Source organism: Gorilla gorilla, chromosome 9, assembly GCF_029281585.2.
Source record: "Gorilla gorilla gorilla isolate KB3781 chromosome 9, NHGRI_mGorGor1-v2.1_pri, whole genome shotgun sequence".
NCBI classification, from domain to species: Eukaryota; Metazoa; Chordata; class Mammalia; order Primates; family Hominidae; genus Gorilla; species Gorilla gorilla.
This window is the reverse complement of record NC_073233.2, coordinates 85,593,511-85,617,872: the sequence shown is the minus strand read 5'-3', so window position 1 is coordinate 85,617,872 and position 24,362 is coordinate 85,593,511. Positions and strand designations below refer to the sequence as shown.

At 37.9% G+C, this 24,362-nt stretch overlaps 2 protein-coding genes across 3 annotated transcripts in view; both read left to right on the top strand.

Annotated features, from left to right (window-relative positions):
* RSF1 (remodeling and spacing factor 1) overlaps nucleotides 1-24,362 on the top strand; it is a 160,422-nt gene that overhangs the window by 74,284 nt on the left and 61,776 nt on the right. For both annotated transcript variants that reach the window (XM_031015963.3, XM_031015962.3), the window contains exons 4-5: nucleotides 5,592-5,797; nucleotides 20,899-21,053. In XM_031015963.3, the coding sequence (XP_030871823.3) occupies nucleotides 5,592-5,797; nucleotides 20,899-21,053 (361 nt within the window). The remainder of the gene's footprint in view (nucleotides 1-5,591; nucleotides 5,798-20,898; nucleotides 21,054-24,362) is intronic.
* On the top strand, nucleotides 11,425-12,209 carry LOC129525611 (ferritin heavy chain-like). The gene is made up of 2 exons (XM_063693411.1): nucleotides 11,425-11,938; nucleotides 12,057-12,209. The coding sequence occupies exons 1-2, from the start codon at nucleotides 11,483-11,485 to the stop codon at nucleotides 12,123-12,125; spliced, it is 525 nt and encodes a 174-aa protein (XP_063549481.1). The 5' UTR covers nucleotides 11,425-11,482; the 3' UTR covers nucleotides 12,126-12,209.

The window sequence follows — 24,362 nt, the reverse complement described above, 5'->3', positions numbered from 1 at the left end:
AGCATAGTAGAGGAGAAAAAATATTCTTTGTGAAAACATTAATGAAGTTTTTGCTACTTCTAAAATTTATAGTGTTTTGTAAGTAGGCTTCTTATTCAAAAGACTTCAAGATTTTATGATGAACCTTAAAATATAATGTCAATATACATATTACTATTTTGGAGCTAGATAAGACTATAGAGTAGGTGTTATTTTGCTGTTAGATGTTGATTGCTGTTGGAGCCTACACAGAAGTCTTCAAGATCCAAAAGATACCTGTCTCAGAAAACCAAACGTCATAGTAAGCTCAGATTTCAGGGTGTACAATCATGCAGGTTCATCTGTCTCTAGACCAGCTTGTGGTCCCAAGGGGGTAATTGTGATTCCTTGCGAGTCAAAGTTATAGAAATTATACTCGTAACTTTTATTAATCCCAATTTTTGAAATACCTTTTTGTGCATTCCTATAATGTATGTAATACTTTAGTATAGATACTGACCTCTAGGTTAGGGGGATGCTACTGAAAAGTATGTAATACTTTAGCATTACATACATTATATATTAGTGTGTATACTATGTATTTATTATGTAAATACATAAGAAAGTGGATATAATACATATAACTTTTCAGGGTGTGTTACAAATTTTTTTAGTAGTAAGGATGCTTGATCAAAAATGTTTAGAGACCATTGGGATAGCTGACATAGGCAAAGGCATAAGGGCTATAATAGGAAGTAACTTAATGTGTTGTCTGCCCGGGCAGAGATAGGAAGAAATCTGACTTATACCCTAATCATACAAAATACATAACAAAAAGTTAGTTAGTTCTTCCAATCTAGTATGTGAATATCTTTTTATTAAGAGAATTCTCCAGAGCCAGCTATCAGTGAAAATCTACCTTCCTTGAAAACTGCATATGTCTCAGGCTTTCAAAAATAGATAGTCCTTTAAGAAGAATGTTCACCTAAAACCTGGAAGAGAGAAAGAATTATTGAAAGTTTTATACCATGACTCCTGAATAACCAACATGTTAAAAAAAATCCAAAAGGAAATTTTAAAACTCTTGAGAGAAATGAAAATGGAAACTCAACATGCCAGAACTTACAAAATGCAGCAAAAGCAAATCTAAGAGGGAAGTTTATAGCAATCGATGGCCATATTAAAAAAGAAGAAAGATCTCAAATAACAACCTAATGTTACACTGCAAGAAACTAGAAGAACAAACTAAACCCAAACTCAGTAGAAGGAAGAAAATAACCAAGATATGAGTAAAATTAAATGAAATAGAGACTAGAAAAAAACAGTAGAAAAGATAAACAAAACTAAGAGTTGGTTTTTGAGAAGATAAACAAAACTGACAACCTTTAGCTAGGCTAAGAAAGAGAGAAGACTTAAATCAGAAATTAAAGTGGAGACATTATAACCAATACCACAGAAATACAAAGGATCATAGAAACAACTATGAACAATTGTTTGGATTATATAGAAAAAAAATGGATGTATACTAGAAGCATGTATCTTACTAAGACTGAATTACGAAGAAATAGAAAATCTGAACAGACCAATAACAAGTAAGAAAATTGAACCAGTAGTCAAAAATGTCCCATCACAGAAAAGCCCAGGGTATGATGACTTCACAGCTGAATTCTACCAAACATTTAAAGAATAACTAATAGTAGTCCTTCTCAATGTCTTCTAAAAAACTGAAGAGGAGAAAATATTTCCAGACTAATTTTAGAAGGCCAGCATTATACTGATCCCAAAACTGGACACAAACACTAAAAGAAAAGTAATATTCCCAATGAACACAGATGCAAAAATCCTTAACAAAATACTAGCAACCAAATTTAATTGTACATAAATGAGATCATTCACCATGATCAAGTGGGATTTATCCCAGAATGCAAGGATTGTTCATCCTATGCAAATCAATAAATGTGATACATGGCCAGGTACAGTGGCTCACACCTGTAATCCCAGCACTTTGGGAAGCTGAGGCAAGAGAATCACTTCAGCCCAGGAGTTCAACACCAGCCCGGGCAACATAGCGAGACCACTTCTCTGTAAAATATTTTAAAAAGCTAGCTAGCTGGGTGTTGTGGCGTGTACCTGTAGACCTAGCTACTGGGGAGGTTGAGGCAGAGGATTGCTTGAGCTGTGATCGTGCCACTGCACTTCAGCCTGGGTAACAGAGTGAGACTCTTGTCTTTAAAAAATAAATAAGCCAGGCGGGGTGGCTCACGCCTGTAATCCCAGCACTTTGGGAGGCTGAGGCGGATGGATCAGTAGAGGTCAGGAGTTCAGGACCAGCCTGGCCAACATGGTGAAACCACATCTCTACTAAAAGTACAAAAATCAGCTGGGCATGGTGGCGCATACCTGTAATTCCAGCTACTAGGGAGGCTGAGGCAGGAGAATCGCTTGAGCTGGGGAGGCAGAGGTTGCAGTGAGCTGTGACCGCACCACTGCACTCTAGCCTGGGTGACAGAGCGAGACTCTGTCTCAAAAAATTAATTAATTAACTAAATAAAGTTGCGATGCTCCACATTAAGAGAATGAAGGACAAATATTATATGATCATATGAATATATGCAGAAAAAACATTTGAGAAAATTCAACTTTGCTTTCATGATAAAAACTCTCAACAAATTAGGTATGAAAAGAATATGTATCAGTGCAGTAAAGGCCATATAATACAACCCCTCAGCTTACATGGTACCCAACAGTGAAAAACTGAAAGCTTTTCCTTTAACATCAGGAGCAAGACAAGGACACCCACTTGCCACTTATATTCAACATAGTACTGGAAGTCCTAGCCAGAACAGTTAGGTACAAAAAGAAATAAGTCATCTGAATTGGAAAGGAAGAAGTTAAATTGTGACTGTTTGCAGATGACATGATTTTATGTATAAAAAATCCTAAAAACTCTACCAACAATTAGAACTAATAAATGAATTCAGTAAAATTGCGAGATATAAAATCAATATACAAAAATTAGAAGTGTTTCTACTCATAAATCACAGACAATCCAAAAAAGAAATTATAAAAACCAATTCATTACAATAGCATCAAAAAATAAAATATTTAGGAGTAAATTTGACCAAAGAGGTAAAAGATCTCTATACTGAAAACTACAAAACATTATGAAAGAAAAGACAAATGAAAAGATGTCCTGTGTTCATGGATTAAAAGAATTAATCTTGTTAAGATGTCCGTACTACCCAAAGTGATCTACAGATTCAATGCAGTCCCTATCAAATTCCAATGGCATTGTTCACAGAAATAAAACACAACCCTAAAATTCATATGGAACCACAGGAACCTGAGTAACCAAAGTAGTCTTGAGCCAGAAGAACAAAACTGGAGGCATCATACTACCTGATCTCAAAAATCTACTAAGTTATAGTAATCAAAACAACATGGTACTGGTAAAAAGCAGATATATCGACCACTGGAACAGGATAGAAAGCCCAGAAACAAACTCATGTATTGATGGTCAGTTGCTTTTTGACAGTGGTATCAGGATTATACACTGTGCAAAGGGCAGTCTATTCAATAAATGGTGCTGGGAAAACTGGTGATCCACATGCAGGAGAATGAAATTAGACCCTTATCTTACACCATACACAAATTATCTTAGTGGATTAAAGACTTAAATATAGACCCGAAAGTATAAAACTACTAAAAGAGTTCAATATTCAAACCATATAAAGAACTCAAGCAACAGCAAGAAAACAAGTAATCTGATTTGAAAATGGGCAAAGGACTTCAATAGACATTTCTCAGAAAAAGACGTAGGAAATGGCCAACAGATATATGAATAAATGCTCAATATCACTAATTATCAGGGTAATGCATTTTAAAACCACAGTGGAATATCACTTCATGCTTGTTAGGATGGCTGTTATCAAAAAGACAAGACAAGAGATAACAAGTTTGGTAAAGATGTACAGAAAAGGGAACCCTTGAGGCCAGGTGCAGTGGCTCATGCCTGTAATCCCAGCACTTTGGGAGGCCAAGGCAGGCGGATCATGAGGTTAAGAGATCAAGACCATCCTGACCAACATGATGAAACCCCGTCTCTACTAAAAATACAAAAATTAGCTGGGCATGGTGGCACGCCCCTGTAGTCCCAGCTACTCAGGAGACTGAGGCAAGAGAATCTCTTGAACCCAGGAGGCGGAGGTTACAGTGAGCCGAGATCGCGCCACTGCACTCCAGCCTGGTGACAGAATGAAACTCTGTCTCAAAAAAGAAAAAAGAAAAGGGAACCCTTGCACGCCGATTGTGAGAATGTAAATTAGTTCGGCTATTATGGAAAATAACATGGAGGCTCCTCAAAAAATTCGAAATAGAACTACCATATGATTCAGCATCCTACTACTGGATATATATCCAACGGAAGAAGAATTTGTTTCTTGAAGTGGTATCTGCACTCCTGTGTTCACTGCAGCATTAATCACAATAATCAAGATACAGGATCATTCTAAATGTCCGTCAACAGAAGAATGTAAAATGAAAAGAAGGAAATTCCTGCTTTCGTGACAACACGGTTGAACCTGGAGGTCATTATGTTAAGTAAAATAAGCAAGGCACTGAAAGAAATACCCCATGATATTACTTAATGTGGAATCTAAAAGAGTCAGACTCATAGAATCACAGTAGATTGGTGATTACCAGGGATTAGGGAGGTGAGGGGTAGACTGGGGAGATATTGGCCCAAGCTACAAAAAGTCAGACAGGAGGAATTAGTTCAGGAGATCAGTTGTACAACATGGTGACTATAGATAATAACAATATATAATATATTTGAAAATTGCTAAGAGGCTAGATTTTAAATGTTCTCACCACCAAAAATTCTTAGGTAGTAGATGTGTTTATTAGCTTGGTTTAGCCATTCCACACTATACACATATATCAGAATACCATGGTGTATACCATAAATATATGCAATTTTTATTTGTCATTTTAAATAAAGAAAATGTAAAAAAAATATGAAAATTTTTTAATAGAAATTTTTTTTTTGAGACAGGGTCTTGATCTGTTGCCCAAGCCAGAGTGCAGTGGCGAGATCACAGCTCACCGCATCCTCAACCTCCCAGCCCAGCCCCCTAAATAGCTGGGACTGTAGGCGTGCACCACCATACCTGGCCAATTTTTGTATTTTTTGTAGAGACAGGGTTTCACCATGTTGCCCAGGCTAGCCTTTAACTCCTGGACTCAAGCGATCCTCCTGCCTTGGCCTCCCACAGTGCTGGGATTACAGGTGTCAGCCACTGTGCCTGGCCTAAAACAGAAAATCTTATACCATGAGATGATTTGGGAGTTTTTAGTGCAAACGGACTCATTCCTTTTGAAATAAAACTTGATTTGTGTGTCAGTGGTTGTGTTAAACCTATAAATTGGTATGGTGTTAATATAAAATGTTATCTTAAAATATTGGCTATTCTAAACAGTTTGTATGAAAGTGGGAAGAGGATAGTGAAAGAAGGAATACAGTATTTGTGTTCTGTCCACTGCTTTCCCTGAATCAGTTCTACGATTGTATCATATTTACTGTGATGGAGAAATATTTGTGAGGTATTTTAAGTCATGTTATGATTATTTTTCAGTACCTCTGTGAGTGTCAGTTTGATGACAATCTCAAATTCAAGAATATTATTAATGAGGAGGATGCCGATACTATGCGTCTCCAGCCAATTGGTCGAGACAAAGATGGCCTCATGTACTGGTACCAATTGGATCAAGATCACAATGTCAGAATGTACATAGAAGAACAAGATGATCAAGATGGCTCTTCATGGAAATGCATTGTCAGGTATCTTTTATTGGAACCTTTTTACACTTATTTGTGTGTTTTGTACATTGATCTCGTTTCAAAACTAGGATGTTATCTATCAGACAGAAGTGGTTTTTTGTATGTGAGTTTTGGGAGTTGTCAAGGCCTCACCTAGTATCCAGCATAATACCCATGGTATGCACTTAGCTTTTTATTCGTCAAGTAAATGAATATATTCAGCAGTTCAGTCCATATTATATACACATACCTTATACATCAGGAAGCCAGAATCTGAATAATTATAAATAATATGGACAGAAAAATACATTGTTAGACAAAAACACAAGAAAAGCATTGTTTGGTTCTTATTTAGCTGTAGTTTTCTTTTCTTTTTTAAATGGAGTTTCGCTCTTGTTGCCCAGGCTGGAGTGCAATGGCGCAATCTCGGCTCACTGCAACCTCCGTCTCCCAGGTTCAAGCGATTCTCCTGCCTCAGCCTCCCAAGTAGCTGGGATTACAGGCGTGTGCCACCATGCCCAGCTAATTTTGTATTTTTAATAGAGATGAGGTTTCTCCATGTTGGTCAGGCTGGTCTTGGAACTCCTGACCTCAGGTGATCTACCCGCCTCGGCCTCCCAAAGTGCTGGGATTACAGGCGTGAGCCACCAGGCCCAGCCTTTAGCTATAGTTTTCTATTCAGCATTAACTAGTTCTAATTATTTTAATTTATTCAGTTCATCTTGACACAGTATATATTCTATTTGCTGTGCATACATTTCTTTATTGGAGTTCTGAGGAAATCTTGGGAACATTGCACTTTTTTGTCATAGTTCTCTTTTTAAAAATCTTGATTTTTTATTTGTGTTGACAAATATATTTGAACAGAAACATTTAATATATAACCATGAAATATAACTTAAACCCTATGAGTAATACTAGAACCATTATTACAGAATCTTTGTGTCTTTAGTTTTCTGTCACTGTAACTTTATTATTTAGAAATATTCCACAAATTATATTAATTTGGAAGATATCAGGGTCCTATAAAGTAGGGAAAACTCATAGCTATCTAACCGCTAGCTTATGAAAAACTTTCCTGACATTAACTCATATCTGTTTTTTTGCCCCATTTTGAATTTCAGCATATTTCTCTTAGTGATTATTTATTAATGCTTTGAAAAAATAACCCATAGAAAAGCTCAATTTTCATTCCCTAAGAATAAATGTGTACTGATTAATCTCGTGGGAGATTGTTTCATAAGCATGTATCATTACATTATTTTCCTTGTAATTAATTTGCTAAACGGAGGTAAACAAAGTAGTCCTAAACTAAAATTTATTTACCATTTCTCCTTTAAATACAAAGAATAAATATGATCTATTCATGACATTATACCACTGTTTCTGTTATTTCCCATATTAACTTGGCATAGTTGTTTAAAACATTCTTTTCTTCTTTGTAGATGAAGAAAATATGACAGTGAGATAACGATTACTATTGATCAGTCATAGTTGTTTAAAATAATGTCTAATGGGCTGGGTGCGGTGGTTCACACCTGTAATCTCAGTACTTTGGGAAGCCGAGGCAGGAGGATCACAAGGTCAGGAGTTTGAGACCAGCCTGGCTAGCATGGTGAAACCCCATCTCTACTAAAAATACAAAAAATTAGCCGGGCATGGTGGTGCACGCCTGTACTCCCAGCTGCTCGGGAGGCTGAGGCAGAAGAATTGCTTGAACCCAGGAGGCAGAGGTGTAATTTATGAGAGGAGTTCAAGATAAAAAGAACTGGAAGGCTGGGCACAGTGGGTCACGCCTGTAATCCCAGCACTTTGGGGGCTGAGGTGGGCAGATTACGCGGTCAGGAGATCAAGACCATCCTGGCCAACATGGTGAAACCCCATCTCTACTAAAATAAAAAAAAAAAAATTATCTGGGTTTGGTGGCACACACTTGTAATCCCAGCTACTCGGGAGGCTGTGGCTGGAGAATCGCTTGAACCAGCAGGTGGAGGTTGCAGTGAGCCAAGATCACGCTATTGTACTCCAGCCTGGGCAACACAGCAAGGCTCCGTCTCCAAAAAAAAGAGAAAAAAATGTCTAATGTGTACTGTTTTAAGTAGATTATACCTTAATGCATGATGTGAAATTTTAGAGTTAACAGTTATGTTTGAATCTGGGTTCATCCACTTACCATCTGTAGACACATTACTTTTGTCCCTTGGTATCCATGGGGCACTGGTTCCAGACCCTCATGGATAACAAAATGTGCAAATGCTTAAGCCCTTTACATAATATCTGTGTATAACCTATGCACGTCCTCCCATATACTTATAATACTTAATGCATTGTAAATGCTAGGTATAGAATTGTTATACTATAGTTTTAATTTGTATTTTTATTGTATTAACTTTAGTTAATTTTTTTCTAAATATTTTGATCTGTGGATATGGGGGGCTAACTGTACTTAATTTTTCTGAGAGTTACATTCCTGTACTTTAAAATGAAAGTGATAATACTTCCTCAAAAAGTTGTTGTGAGGAATATATGAGAAATGGTACTGACACTGTAATACATGCTCAATAAACCTTTTCTCTTTTTATTTCCACCTTTTTAACTTTTTAACTATTCGCTTTTCTTTTGTTTTTTTGTTTTTAGAGACGGAGTCTCACTCTGTCGCCCAGGCGGGAGTGCAGTGGCGCGATCTTGGCTCACTGCAAGCTCCGCCTTCCGGGTTCACGCCATTCTTCTGCCTCAGCCTCCCAAGTAGCTGGGACTACAGGCGCCCGCCACCATGCCTGGCTAATTTTTTGTAGTTTTAGTAGAGATGGGGTTTCACTGTGATAGCCAGGATGGTCTTGATCTCCTGACCTCGTGATCTGCCCGCCTCGGCCTCCCAAAGTGCTGGGATTACAGGCGTGAGCCACCGTGCCTGGCCAGCTATTCGTTTTTCTTACAACCTTTCTAACTCCAAAGACTGAAATTTAGTTTATTCACTAAAGAAATACTTATCAGCAGAAAGGTCAGAAAATTCCCCTGGTGTTGCTTTCACCTCTTCTCATGCTTGATCATTTCTCCACGTTTTATTCCTTGGGCTTCTGCTCTTTTTAAACACACACACACACACACACACCCCAAAACACATAAAACTTCTTTCCATTTGTTAAAATTTGTTTTTGATAAACAAAATGGTGTATGTGGCAATTGTTCAGAAGGAAATGCTCGTGTAGATTAATGCCTGCACGCAGTTTTCCGTTTTTTTTTTTTTTTTTTTTTTTTTTGGTTTTTTTTTTTTTTTTTTTTTGAGACAGGATCTCGCTTTGTTGCCCATGCTGGAGTGTGGAGTGCAGTGGTGCGATCTCAGCTCCCTGCAACTTCTGCCTCCCGGGTTCAAGCCGTTCTTCTGCCTCAGCCTCCTGAGTAGCTGGGATTACAGGTGTGAACCACCACTCCTGGATAATTTTTGTACTTTTAGTAGAGACGGAGTTTTGCCATGTTGACCATGCTGGTCTCGAACTCCCGAGCACAAGCTATTCACTTGCTGTGGCCTCCCAAAGTGCTGGGATTACAGGTGTGAACCACCATACCCATCCCATAGTTTTCTCATTTTCACAACCACAAATTTCTTCAGAAAATGGTGCCGGGTTATTTTTAGTCATTTTGATGACATCTATTAATACATATGTTTCTATTTACAATGAGCCAGGGAACATTGCCCAAATAATGCAGAAATATTTGGGACCATTCAGAAATCGTTTGGTTTATTGACTCTGATTTTGTGTAATGAAATTCAGTTTTTAAACAGCTGATTGTCATACTAACATTCCTTTATTTCATTAAATTTATAAATTCTATTACATACATCCTTGTGTAATAGGTACTATGCTAAACAATTGGTGATGTAATAGTGAATAGTATGGCTCTAAGATCTCTAAGAGGGGCTGCAGGCACCTGTGAAAGGCCTCAACTTGTAAAGAATAGATTTTAGGTGAATATTATATGTGTATTTTCTGGGGAAGGACGGTAATTTATCTCAAATTTTCAGTTGGGTGTGTTTATGCATATTATAAATGAGATGTTCTATGACATGACATTCCAATTAGCTTTAACCCAACACAGTGGAACTCTTACTGACAAATATAGTAAACTGTCTTGTCCACATAGGTCTCTCATTGTTGCAAAGGTTGAATGTAGAAACCATTGTAATAATTTTTGCCTCCTCATAAAGATAAGATCTTAGTTGTCACTAATATATATTTAGTGCCTAAAATAATGTGGGGCATCATCTCATTTGACTTGGATGAGATACCTGGAGCATGGTATTTCTGTTTGAATGGCAGACTCTGAAAGAAACATTAATATAGTAAAGTCCATTATGGGAACAACCACAAAGAAGATGATTGAATACTGAAAATGCTTTATCTAGCAGAAATTTACTCAGACATAAATATCTTCAAACATTTAAAGGATTAATTTGTAGAAGAATATCTCAAAGGCTGAGCCAGGATCACTGGATTCAAATTATGGGGAAGCAGAACTGAATTTGACAGGAGCAAGAACGTTTGTTTTTCCTTGTACATTGCAGGGGAGTGATTGTCTTAAGACTGATAGATGTTGTCAAACATTTTTCAATTAAACGTGCAAGTTTATGTGAAGTGGAGTTTTGTAAGAGGCAGTAATCTTTTTAGCAAGAGATTTCTTTAGAAAATCAAGTGATGGCCGGGTGCGGTGGCTCACACCTGTAATCCCAGCACTTTGGGAGGCCAAGGCGGGTGGATCATGAGGTCAAGATATCGAGACCATCCTGGCCAACATGGTGAAACTCCGTCTCTACTAAAAATACAAAAATTAGCTGGCATTGTGGCGTGTGCCTGTAGTCCCAGCTACTCGGGAGGCTGAGGCAGGGGAATCACTTGAACCCAGTAGGCAGAGGTTGCAGTGAGCCAAGATTGCGCCACTGCACTCCAGCCTGGCGACAACAGAGCGGCCTCCATCTCAAAAAAGAAGAAAGAAGAAAATCAAGTGATAAGGGAAGAACAAGTAAAGCAAATGAGATTTTGACTTTGACTTTTTCATTTAATAGGTTGCATTTAGGTGCTTTTCTTAGCTAGTAAGTATTATTTTTTACTAGTAAATTAAAAGCTTCTTGTTATTTCTTAAAACAATTTCTTTAAAGTAACAGTATTATTTTCTTGGTGATGAGCTAGTGTTGGAAACGTGTTTCTACCTAATTCTTAAAAGAGGATTATATAACAAAAGTTATCTAGTCTTTAGGGTTCCATTTTCTAAAGCTAATAAGTCAGCCTTCTTAATAATTGATAAATTTAGAAATAAACTGAACTTTGCAAATTAAAAATCAAATGGAATTTTTTAAAAAATGAGAACCCACCAAAAAGGGATAATTTTACATAGTTGATCTACTGAAAATTTCATACCATAACATCACCACAGTCTTAAAACTTGTACTGTTACATAGCAACTTCCATTTCTGCTAGTTGCAAAATTAATAATATAAATATAGAGACGTTCTTTGCCAAGAGTCATCGGGGTTTCCTGCTTCAACAGTGCTTGGACGGAACCTGGCGCTCGTCCCCCACCCCAGCCCGCCGCCCATAGCCAGCCCTCCCTCACCTCTTCACGGCACCCTCAGACCGCCCCAAGGCCCCCGCCGCTGCCCCAGCGCCACGCAGCCACCGCCGCCACCGCCACCTCTCCTTAGTCGCCGCCATGAGGACCACGTCCACCTCGCAGGTGCGCCAGAACTACCACCAGGACTCAGAGGCCGCCACCAACCGCCAGATCAACCTGGAGCTCTGTGCCTCCTACGTTTACCTGTCCATGTCTTACTACTTTGACCGTGACGATGTGGCTTTGAAGAACTTTGCCAAATACTTTCTTCACCAATCTCATGAGGAGAGGGAACATGCTGAGAAACTGATGAAGCTGCAGAACCAACGAGGTGGCCAAATCTTCCTTCAGGATATCAAAAAACCAGACTGTGATGACTGGGAGAGTGGGCTGAATGTGATGGAGTGTGCATTACATTTGGAAAAAAATGTGAATCAGTCACTACTGGAACTGCACAAATTGGCCACTGACAAAAATGACCCCCATTTGTGTGACTTCATTGAGACACATTACCTGAATGAGCAGGTGAAAGCCATCAAAGAATTGGATGACCATGTGACCAACTTGCACAAGATGGGAGCACTCGTATCTGGCTTGGCAGAATATCTCTTTGACAAGCACACCCTGGGAGACAGTGATAATGAAAGCTAAGCCTCGGCTAATTTCCCCATAGCCGTGGGGTGACTTCCCTGGTTACCAAGGCAGTGCATGCATGTTGGGGTTTCCTTTACCTTTTCTATAAGTTGTACCAAAACATCCACCTAAGTTCTTTGATTTGTACCATTCCTTCAGATGAAGAAATTTGGTACCCCCCCCAAAAAATGTAATAATAATATAAATATATATATTAGATGAATAGATAGGAAGCAATTAACTTACATATAAAGAATTATACTTTAAGTTGAAACAAGATTTAGTATGTGATTTACAAAACAATAGAAGTAGTTAAGTTTCATTAAACCATATGAAATTGTTAACATTTGAACATTTTGACCTATAAAAATGGTGATTTCATATGGCTCAACCAATTATTACAACAGGTTTCAATAGCAAAAATGTTTAAGCTCCAGCCAGTGTCCTACTTATTCCAGTTAATGTTTAAAACAGAATTGCCACAAAAGCATTATTTCATCTTTAGGCCTCAATGAAAGAAGATAAAAGTACAGAAAAAAAATTTTTACATCAAATATGATGTAATAAGTGATTTTATTCACTCCATGGGGTGTGTTAATAGAATTTGTTTAGGAATGAAAAAGATGAGCTCAGCATGATGGCTCACACCTATAACCTCAGCACTTTGGGAGGCCCAGGTGAGCAGTTTGCTTGAACCCAGCAGTTGGAGACCTGCCTAGGCAACATGATGAAACCCTGTCTTTACAAAAAATACAAAAATCAGCAAGGTGTGGTGGCACTTGCCTGTAGTCTCAGTGACTTGAGAGGCTGAGGTGGGAGGATTGGTTGAGCACAGGAGCTTGAGGCTGCAGTGAACTGTGATTGTACCACTGCACTCTAGCCTGGGCAACAGAGTGAGACCCTGTGTCTCAAAAAAAAAAAAAAAAAAATCAAAGATGTAAACATAACAAGGTGGTAGTGTTTGGTTATTAATGATTAGAGAATTTTAGCAAATAAAGACCATAGACCAGATTCCATCACAAGCTTCTTCAGGATCTTAGTGGGACTACAGAAAGTACTTTTATACCAAGTATACTAAGGAAGACAAAGTTATATGCAGACTGTTGAGCAGTTACTTCATAAAGAAAATATATATATAGCCAGTATTCATATGAAAAAGTGCTTAGCATCATTATTCATTGTAGAATTTCCAATTAAAACCACAATGAGGTATTACCTTACTTCCATTAGAATTAGTAAAACGAAAATGGCTTACAGCACCAAATGTTAGCAAGGATATGAACCAACTGAAACACCTTCTTGTATGTGTAAAATGATACAACCACTTTGGGAAACAGTTTTGCAGTTTCTTCAAATGTTAACAAACTATTATCCCATAACCTATAAATTTCATTTCTGGGTATTTATATTAGAGAAATGAAAACATGTTTACAAAAAGCCTTTTATAAGAATGTTCATAGCATCTTTATTCTTAACATTACTCATACAATGAATTATTACTAAGCAATAAAAAGGTATGACCTATGAAACTATATGGATTTGTCTCAAAATTCCTTGTATGTGAAAGAAGCACATACTGTTTGATTCCATTTGTGATAAGTTCTAGAATTAATAAAATTAAAAATCTGTTGTGTTAGTCCATTTTCATGCTGCTGATAAAGACATACCCAAGACTGGGCAATTTGCAAAAGAAAGAGGTTTAATTGGACTTACAGTTCCATGTGGCTGGGCAGGCCTCAGAATTATGGCAGAAGGCAAGAAGGAGCAAGTCATGCCTTTCATTGATGGCGGCAGGCAAAGAAAGAGCTTGTGCAGGGAACTCCTGTTTTTAAAACCATCAGATCTCGTGAGACTCATTCACTCACAGGAAATGAACCTGCACCCTTAATTCAATCACCTTCCACCGGATTCCTCCCACAGCAGGTGGGAATTGTGGCAGTTACAATTTAAGATGAGAGTTGGGTGGGGACAGAGCCAAACCATATTTTTCTGCCCCGGCCCCTCCTAAATCTCATGTCCTCATAGTTCAAAACCAATCATGCCTTCCCAACAGTCCCCCAAAGTATTGACTCATTTCAGCATTAACTCAAAAGTCCACAGTCCAACATCTCATCTGAGACAAGGCAAGTCCCTTCTTCCTGTGAGACTGTAAAATCAAAAGCAAGTTAATTGCTTCCTAGATACAATGGGGGTACAGGCATTGGGTAAACACAGCCATTCCAAATGAGATAAGTTGGCCAAAACAAAGGGGCTATAGGCCCCATGCAAGTCCAAAATCCAGCAGGGCATTCATATCTTAAAGCCCCAAAATCATCTCTCTTGACTGTCTCACATCTGGGTCATGCTGATGCAAGTGGTGGGTTCCCATGGTCTTGGGCAGCTGCGCCCCTGTACAGCCTCCCTCCTGGCTGTTTTCACGGGCTGGCCTTGAGTATCTGCAGCTTTTCCAAGCACACGGTGCAAGCTATCAGTGGATCTACCATTCTGGGATCTAGAGGACAGTGGTCCTCTTCTCACAGCTCCACTAGGTGGTGCCCCAGTAGGGACTCTGTGTGGCTCTGATCCCACATTTCCCTTCCACACTGCCCTAGCAGAGGTTCTCCATGAAGGCCCCCAACCCCTGCAGGAAACTTCTGCCTGGGCATCCAGGCGTTTCCGTACATCTTCTGAAATCTAGGCAGAGGTTCCCAAACTCCAATTCTTCTGTGCATTCACAGGTTCAACACCACATGGAAGCTGCCAAAGCTTGGGACTTGCACCCTCTGAAGCCACAGCCTGAGCTCTGCATTGGCAGCTTTCAGCCATGACTGGAGTGGCTGAGATGCAGGGCACTAAGTCCCTAGGCTGCACACAGCACGTGGACCCTGGGCCTGATCCATGAAACCATGTTTTCCTCCTAGGCCTCCAGGCCTGTGATAGGAGGGGATGCCGTGAAGACCTCTGACATGCGTGAAGACCTCTGACATGCCTGGAGACATTTGTCTCAGGGATAACATTTGGCTTCTTGTTTCTTATGCAAATTTCTGAAGCCAACTTGAATTTCTCCTCAGAAAATGGGATTTTCTTTTCTGTCACATTGCCAGGCTGCAAATTTTCCAAACTTTTATGCTCTGCTTCCCTTATAAAACTGAATGACTTTAACAGCACTCAGGTCACCTCTTAAATGCTTTGCTGCTTAGAAATTTCTTCCTCCACATGCCCTAAATCATCTCCTTCATGTTCAAAGTTCCACAAATCTCTAGGGCAGGGGAAAAGGCCACCAGTCTCTGCTAAAACATAACAAAACTCACCCTTACTCCAGTTGGGGAACAAGTTCCTCATCTCCTTCTGAGACTACCTCAGCCTGGACCTTATTGTTCATATTGCTGTCAGCATTTTTGTCAAAACCATTCAACAAGTCTCTAGGAAGTTCCATACTTTCCCACATTTTCATATCTTCTTCTGAGCCCTCCAAACTCTTCCAACCTCTGCCTTTTACCCATTTTTTTAAGCTACTTCCACATTTTCAGGTACCTTTTCAGCAACGCCCCACTCCTGGTACCAATTTACTATATTAGTCCGTTTTCATGCTGCTGATAAAGACAAGACTGGGCAATTTACAAAAGAAAGAGGTTAATTGGACTCACAGTTCCACATGGCTGGGGAGGCATCAAAATCATGGCAGAAGGCAAGGAGGAGCAAGTCATGTCTTACATCAATGGCGGCAGGCAAAGAGCTTGTGCAGGAAACTCCTGTTTTCAAAACCATCAGATCTCGTGAGACTCATTCACTATCATGAGAACAGAACAGGAAAGACACACCCCATAATTCAATCACCTCCCACTGGGTTCCTCCCACAACGTGGGAATTGTGGGAGTTACAATTCAAGATGAGATTTGGGTGGAGACACAGCCAAACTGTATAATCTATGGTTATCATAATCAAAACTGTGATTTCTTCTTGCTTTGGTGGGGAAAAGGAATTGAGTAGGAAAGGACAGGAGGGAATTTTTGTGGGAGTAGTGATATTCCTTATGTTGATTATGGTGTAGATTACACAATGTATGCATTTGTCAGAACTGATGAACTGAGTGCTTAAAATATGTTTATTTTACAGTATGAATTATACCTCGTTAAAAATATTTTCAAAATTGATAATGGTTTGACAGTCATTTTCAAAAAGTTGAATTTGAAATAGTATACAGTTTTCATGTACCCATAATTACGAACTGTATGAATGCATTTCTAAACCGTATATATATATATATAAAACCTGCTAATATAGCACAGTGATTAAGAAGGGCTCTAAAGTCAGACTTCAAAATTCAGTCTTGCTAAATTGTACTAACTTACCTTAGGCAAATTACTATACCTCTCTATGTGTCCTCAGTTTCCTCAGTCATAAAATGGGAATAATTTAATACCTATTTAATTGGGTTATATTGGAATTATATGAACTAATATAAAACTCTTGGAATAATTAATGCTTGGAACATAGTGCTCATTCACTAATGTTAACATCTTAGATTAATAGTACTGCTATTGATATTACTAATTAATGCCTCTTCAGTTTTCTTGGCCTCCACAATTTTTTTTTTTTTTTTTTTTTTTTTTTTTTTTGCCTACTGAATAATTTGGCATTTATACCAAAAAGTTGGAATATTGTTTCTCAACTCTGGAATCATATATTTAAAATATTTACAAAAGACTTGTTATATTTATACTGTTTTATGCTCTGTAGATGTGAAGACCTGGTCCCATTTGTTAAGGAGTTTTTGTTATGGGAGAAAGGTACAGGGAGATATTACGTAATACAGAGTCACAAAGTCTGTGATGGAGATTATCAAGGGTGCTGTGGAAGAACCAGATGCTTGGCTCATACTTGGCAGAAGATAATGCCTATACTTGACTTTTTTGTGTGTGTGTGGGGGTGGGGTTCAGGGGCGTCTGTTTATTTTTGTTATTTTTTTTTTTTTCCTTCATTGCTTCTGAAATGTTTAGCACCTACCACTAATTCAAACTCTGAACAACTCCTAGGCTGGGAGAAATCATATTTCACAATAATAATGGTTAGGATGACGTGTTCCATTTCATTGAAGTCTAGATTAACTTAAGGTACATATAGGAAAATATAACAGTTTAGAATCTGGTTAAGTCAAAGTCAGTAACCAGTCTGCCCGAAACTAAACTCTGAACCTTTCTACCCTAATCTGAACGTCCCATCTCTGTTAATAGCAGCTACATCCTTTCATTGGCTCAACCCTATGGAATGTGTCAATAGAATTTCTTTAGGAATGAAAAAGATAAGCAGAGATGTAAATATAATAACCAAGTGTTAGTGTTTGGTTATTAATGATGAGAGAAATTTAGCAAATAGAGACCTTATACCAGATTCCATCAGGTGCTTCTTCAGGAACAGAGTGGGACTACAGAGAGTGCTTTTATACCAAGTGTAAACCCCAGGGCCCAAAACCTTGGAGCACATCCATAACTGCTTTTTCTCTCACTCCACATCTACCCTAACAGCAAATCCAATCAGCTCTTCATGCATGATTGTATCTAGAATTTGATCAGTTCTCCTTCATAGCTACATTCTTGTCCAAGCCACCATCTCTTTTTTGTAAAATATATATAATTGAGCAGTTTTTTTTTTTTACAAGTTATGCATCTGGTACCACTATCTAACACTGGGATATTTTTCTCACCCTAAAAAGAAAACCCTGTACCCATTAGCAGTTATTCTTCATTCTCCCTTTTCCTAGCCCTTAACAACCACCAATCTTTCTGTGTCTATAATTTGCCTATTCTCAACATTTTATATACATAGAATTATATAATAAGTGACTTTCTGTGTGTGGCCTCTTTCTTTCTTTCCCTTTCCTTTCCTTCCCTTCCCTTCTCCCGTCTCCCTTCTCCCTTCCCTTCCCTTCCCTTTTTCCTTCCCTTCCCTTTCCTCTTCCTTTTTGCCTTCCCTTTCCTCTTCCCTTTCCTCTTTGCTTTCCCCTTTCCTTTCCCCTTTCCTTTCCTTTCCTTTCCTTTCCTTTCCTTTCCTTTCCTTTCCTTTCCTTTCCTTTCCTTTCCTTTCCTTTCCTGTTTCTCCATGTTGGTCAGGCTGGTCTCCATCTCCCGACCTCGGGTGATCCGCCTGCCTTGCCCTTCAAAGTGCTGGGATTACAGGTGTGAGCCACCATGCCCAGCCATGTGTGGCCACTTTCAAGTAGAATAATCTTTACAAAGTTTATCCATGTAATATAAATCAGAACTTTATTCCTTTTTATGGCTGAGTAGTATTTCCATATGTAGATATACTAGATTTTGTTTTTTCATTCTATACTTGTCTTTGAGAGAGTAATTGGAATTAGCCATGGGGAACACATTCCAGGCTAAGAGAGCAGAAGTGCAATCAGTCACCCAATATCCTAAGAAAGCCTGGTATTTTGGAGGGATATATCTCATTTAACATGCCTGAAAGAAGAAATGGTATGGAGAACAGAGAACAAGTGAGGGAGGGGTAGCAAAACAACTGGATTGTTGTTAGGGTCCATAGTCTAAAATATTCTGTAGATAGTGTTAAGAAATTTGGATGTGATTTGAGGGAATTCATAAAAATTTCCTCTGACTAACTCAGATTTAGGATTTTTAAAATTGTTCAAAATAGGAAAAACCCAAAGATGGGTAGTTTTGTTTTCATAATAGTAACGACTACCTTAGGCTTGTGTTTAAACACATTAAACAGATTAAAAGCCTTTTAGGGAGTTGTTCTTTAATAAATTTTAATGCTAAATTCCCTTTTTGCTTAAAGTAGTGGAAGTAGGCTGGGTGCAGTGGCTCACGCTTGTAATCCCAACAGTTTGGGAGGCCAAGGCAGGCAGATCACTTGAGGTCAGGAGTTCGAGACTAGCCTGACCAACATGGTGAAACCTCATCTCTACTAAAATTACAAAAGAAATTAGCCAGGCGTGGTGATGGGTGCCTGTAATCCCAGCTTCTCGGGAGTCTGAGGCAGGAAAATCGCTTGAACCCAGGAGGAGGAGGTTGCAGTGAGCCAAGATCCTGCCATTGCACTCCAGCCTGGGTGACAAGAGTGAAACTCCATCTCAAAAAAAAAAAAAAAAAAAAGTAGTGGAAGTAATTGAAATAGATTTTCCTAGCAATATTAGCTCTCTTACGTTTTGAAGCTTTTTAAAATTGGTATGGTGCATAACTTCAGTATACTCTTCAGTTCCCACCATGACTTTGAGAAATAAATAGATCGAGCCATTTGTTGCATATGGAATCCTCTTTTTCCTTTTTTTAACATATGGAATTCTCAATGGAATATGAGTAGTAAATAAAGCATAGATCCTTAAGTTAGAAGCAGGTTGTAATGAAATTAGGGGACTGGATCCTTGCCAAAAATAAATAAAGTCTCTGAGTCTTAATTTTCCTTCCTGTAAAATGGAGGCAGGACCAGACAAGACTTTGAGAAAACATCTAATCTTACCTTTTGATATTAGATAATTAAAATTCTAGACTGGTTATTATATATGCTCATATGATATGTATGAACATGTATGTTTCATTCTCGTGTATAATAAATGATTGTCATTTTAATTTCTGATTTTTATCAGTGGCAATTTTACTGCTTTATTTAGAAGACCAATTTAGTAATACTCAAGAGAATCCGTTCTTTTATTTTACAAATAAGAAAGCTGAGGCCTAATGAGGATATACAACTTGTCCAGGGGCTCTTTGGAATGCAGAGTTCCTACTCTAAAGCAGTAGAACCTAGCTGGCATGGAATTGGAAAGGGAAAGGAGGGTAGGAGCCATATGTGACATGACAGATAAGAAAACGAGTCATTTCATCTTAACAGTTTTCACTTTGAATCAGGCGTATTTACATCGCACATTGAGAACACAGATGGGAGGATCTTGGTGCTAATTAATAACCTAGTGGCACATCTAGAACTCAGTTTCCCAACTCTTAGTCCAGGGTCTGCTTTTTATCTTCAGCATTATGCACTGTCTGACAGCATTTCTTGCTTGTCTGAGCAAGAAAAATATCCAAGTGAGTTTTCTCAGTTGTAAGTGGCATTTAAATTAACCATACCACACCTTTGTTTTTGCTAGTAAAAATATAGGATTTTATTTGCCAGATACAGGGATATACAACTGTAGTCCTAGCTACTTGGGAGGCTGAGGTAGGAGGGTCTTGAGCCTGGGAATTTGAGGTTACCGTGAGCCATGATCAGGTCACTGCATTCTAGCCTGGATGACGAAGTGAGACCATGTCTCTTTTTTTTTTTTTAAGTAGAATTTATAGGTTAGACTCTTATTTATTTGGAATTTTCTGGTATTGTGGAATCAGTCATAAACCATTATTAACAAAATAAAATCAGCTACCAAAATTTTTTATGTTTTTAAATTGTGTTATTGGAACTGATGTTTTGCTGTAATCAGAAAGTTCTGGATCTTAATTTTGTAGCAGTGTCAAATGCTGTTATCTCTGAAGGTAGAAAAGAATTATTTCCAAATGAATCAAGAACAAAACAAAAAAATACTTTTGCAATCAAGTTTTACATTGATTTCATCTCCTTAGAGATTACATACTATTTTTAAAGTTATCAAACGTTGATTTTTGTGTAATTTTGTTCCTACTTTTCTTTTCAACCAAAGAGATATTCATTGTCATTCCAATCAGTAGAGAGGAAAATCTAATATTCTTCTCTGAAGAACAGTATATTTTAATGTGTTTTTCTTAGTGCTTTTAAAATTCAGGGTTAATTAGGGCTAGCTGTACCAGTGTTTTTGATGTTCTTAATGTATTTTTCTTTTTTTATTTTAATTTCTATCGGTATTATTCAGAAAGTTCTCTAGAACAGGAAAAAGGTTTTTATGCTGTCTTATTTTTTTCCTTGTTTAGAAATCGAAACGAGTTGGCTGAGACTCTTGCGCTCCTGAAAGCACAAATTGATCCTGTACTATTGAAAAACTCTAGCCAACAAGACAACTCTTCTCGGGAAAGTCCCAGCTTAGAGGATGAGGAGACTAAAAAAGAGGAAGAAACACCTAAACAAGGTTTTTTTTGTGTGTTTTGTTTTGCTTTGTTTTGTAATCTCTTCCATATTCTTCCACTCCTCTTCCCAACTATATAATTCTGAATTTCTATCTCAATTTGAATTGGGAGCCTTCTTATAAAAGGAGGTTGATTTTTCCTTAATTTAAAGAAAATGAGGCCAAAAACATTAAATATGTTGCTCTTTTATGTAGAACATTTAAAAATATCTTAGTAAAAAATGTTCAGATCATCAAAACATAATATTTTTTACTAAGGAATGTGAAGACATTTAATGAACTTTTTTATTGTGGCAAAATATAACATAAAATTTACCATTTTAACCATTTTTAACCATACAGTTCTGTGGCATTAAGTACATTCATGTTGTTGTGATGCACCCATCACCACCATCCATCTCCAGAACTTTTTTGATCTTTCTCAGTTAAAGCTCTGTATGTTTTAAACACTAAACTCTGCATTTTTCCTTCCCCTCAGCCCCTGGCATCTCTCATTCTGCTGTCTGTCTCTTATGAATTTGATCATTCATATCCGAGGAATCATAATGCTTGCACTTTTGTGACAGGCTTATTTCACATAGCATAGTGTCTTCAAAGTTCATCCATGTTACAGGGGTCCCCAGCCCCCAGGCCAAGGACTAGTATCGGTCTGTAACCTGTTAGGAACCAGATTGCACAGCAGGAGGTGAGCAGGGACGAGTGAGCATTACCACTCTAGTGAGCATTACCGCCCAAGCTCCACCTCCTGTCAGATCAATGGCGGCATTAAATTCTCATGGGAGCACAAACCCTATTGTGAACCACTTATGCAAGGGATCTAGGTTGCACACTCCTCATGAGAATCTACTGCTTGATGATCTGAGGTGGAACAGTTTCATCCCAAAACCATCCCCCCAGCCCACCTCCTATAGAAAAATTGTCTTCCACGAAACTGTTTCCTGGTGCCAAAAGGTTGGGAACCACTGTTGTAGTGTATGTCAGAATTTTCTTCCTTTTAATAATAATAAGTTATTGAATAATTGTCCATTGTATGTATATACCACATTTTGTTTATCAATTCATCCATCAGTGGGCACTTGAATTTCTTCTACCTTTTGGACATTGGGAATAATGCTGCCATGAACTGGGTGTACAGATATCTCTTGAGTCCCCTGCTTTCCCTTCTTTTAATCAGAAGTGGAATTGCTGGATCATATATGGTAATTCTGTGTTTAATTTTTTGAGGAAGCACATGCTGTTTTCCACAGCAGTTGCATCATTTTACATTCCTTCCAGTAGTGCCCAAGGACTCTAGTTGCTTCCCATCCTCACCAACACTTGTTTCTGTTTGTTTTTTTATAACAGCATCTCATTGTAATTATTAGTTCCTAATGACAAGTGATGTTAAGCATCTATCTTTTCAAGTGTTTATTGGCCATTTGTATATCTTCTTTGGAAAAATGTTTATTCAAGTTTTTTGTCCATTTTTTCTTTGGGTTGTTTATTTTTTTATTATGCTTTGAAAACTCTTAAGTCTATGATAATTGTAATTGTTAAACCTGATTTCTGATTGAGTTTTCTAATTTGCTTAACTAGGCAGATCAAATTCTAACCATTCTAGGAAGACAGAGCCAAGTCCTGAGCTCTTCAAAAGGAAAGAAACCAACTGAAATTTTGACCAACATCTTTTTAGTTAATATTTGTTATTGATAACCTTTTAATGACAAGGGAAGGAATTTGCTTTCCTTATTATGTTTTCTTTGCTTTTAGTTTGCTTCTGCTAGTTTTGATTAGAACCTAAAAATAATGTTATTCCTTTATTTGCTGCTCTCAGGAAACCATTTATAGAAAGCATTCCATATCTGCAAGCATTGCTTGTAAACAAGGAATTATGCCTTTCCGTGTAGTATATAATAATGTTCCTATATATTAAGCATTGCTTTTAGCCGAAATGTTGATTACCGTCTTTCATTGCTTATGTGGTTTTATTTCAAATGTCTGTGGTGGTTTTATTTCTAAGCCCAATTTCTGCTTTGAAAAATTATTTTTCATATGTTAAAATTAAACTTATAGACTACTTTAGGAGAGCTTTTTTTTTTTCCTTTGAGACAGGATCTCTCTCTGTCGCCCAGGCTGAAGTACAGTGGTGCAGTCATTGCTCACTGCAGCTTAGAACTCTTGGGCTCAAGTGATCCCAGCCCTTCAGCGTCTCCTGAGTAGCTAAGACTACAGGCATGTGCCATCAGGCCCAGCTAGTTTTCATTTTTTATTTTTTGTAGAGATGGGATCTTGCTCTGTTGCCCAGGCTGGTCTTGACTTGGCCTCAGGCGACCCTCCTGCCTTGGCTTCCCAAAGTGCTGGGATTATAGGAATGAGTCACTGTGCCCAGCCACGCATAATAATTTAAAAGTAGTCTGAGCCTCCTGTTGAATTTCTATTCTTTTTTAGTAGTATTTTCCAAGGATTAGTTCTAGGTTTAAACTTAATATTACTTGTTCATTTTGGTCATTCATTCACATATTTTCTTATTCCCATACACAATTAAAATCAAAGCCAGAGAAAATGTGAATTGGAAACCAAGGTCAGAATAATAGAAATTTAAGAGGCAATTATTTCTAATACAAGACCTCAAAATTGACACTGATCTTGAAGGGAGACTCATTGTGTAGTTTAAAGTAGAAAGAAAAACAGAACAAACTTTTTCTAGGTAAGCTATTCCTAATAGTTAATGCTGAAATTTCTTTGTGGGGCCTTATAGTAGATAATGGGGGATTTCAACAATAACAACAGCTAACATTTATTGGGCACATCCTGTTTTCTTTGCAGTCTACCAAATGCTGCATATGGATTTTCATTTAATCCTCATAGCAACTCTTTGAGGTAACTACTATTATTATTTTAATTTTACAGATGAGGAAATTGGAACATTTATAATGTTGCCTCAGATCATATACATAATTAAGTGTCAGAGTCTAGATTTGAAGCCTGATCCTTCTATACCCTATGCTCTTAAAGTGGTCTAGAGTAGTACTTCTCAAACTTTAATATGCTGGGTGTTCACTTCGGGAGTTTTTTAAAGTACAGAATCTGGTGGAGTGGGTCTTGGCTGTCTGCTGATTGGCTATTTTAACAAGGACCTATGTAATGCTGATACTGCTGGTTAGAGGACCATATTTTGAGTAATAAGGTCATCTCCTAACTTCTGAAACAAATACACCAAAGGCCGTTATACACCTGTTTCTGAAAACATTTCTCAATGAATGCTGATGTTATACCTCTCAACACAACTAAGAGAAAATGGTCTGTGAGGGATGGCATCCTTGAAAAAGTAGA

Bases quoted from the DNA above. Each gene is read 5' to 3' on its own strand.
- LOC129525611 (XM_063693411.1), top strand. From the start codon at position 11,483: ATGAGGACCACGTCCACCTCGCAGGTGCGCCAGAACTACCACCAGGAC. The intron at 11,939-12,056 runs GTGACCAACTTG...ATTTCCCCATAG, and splicing joins TCAAAGAATTGGATGACCAT to CCGTGGGGTGACTTCCCTGG.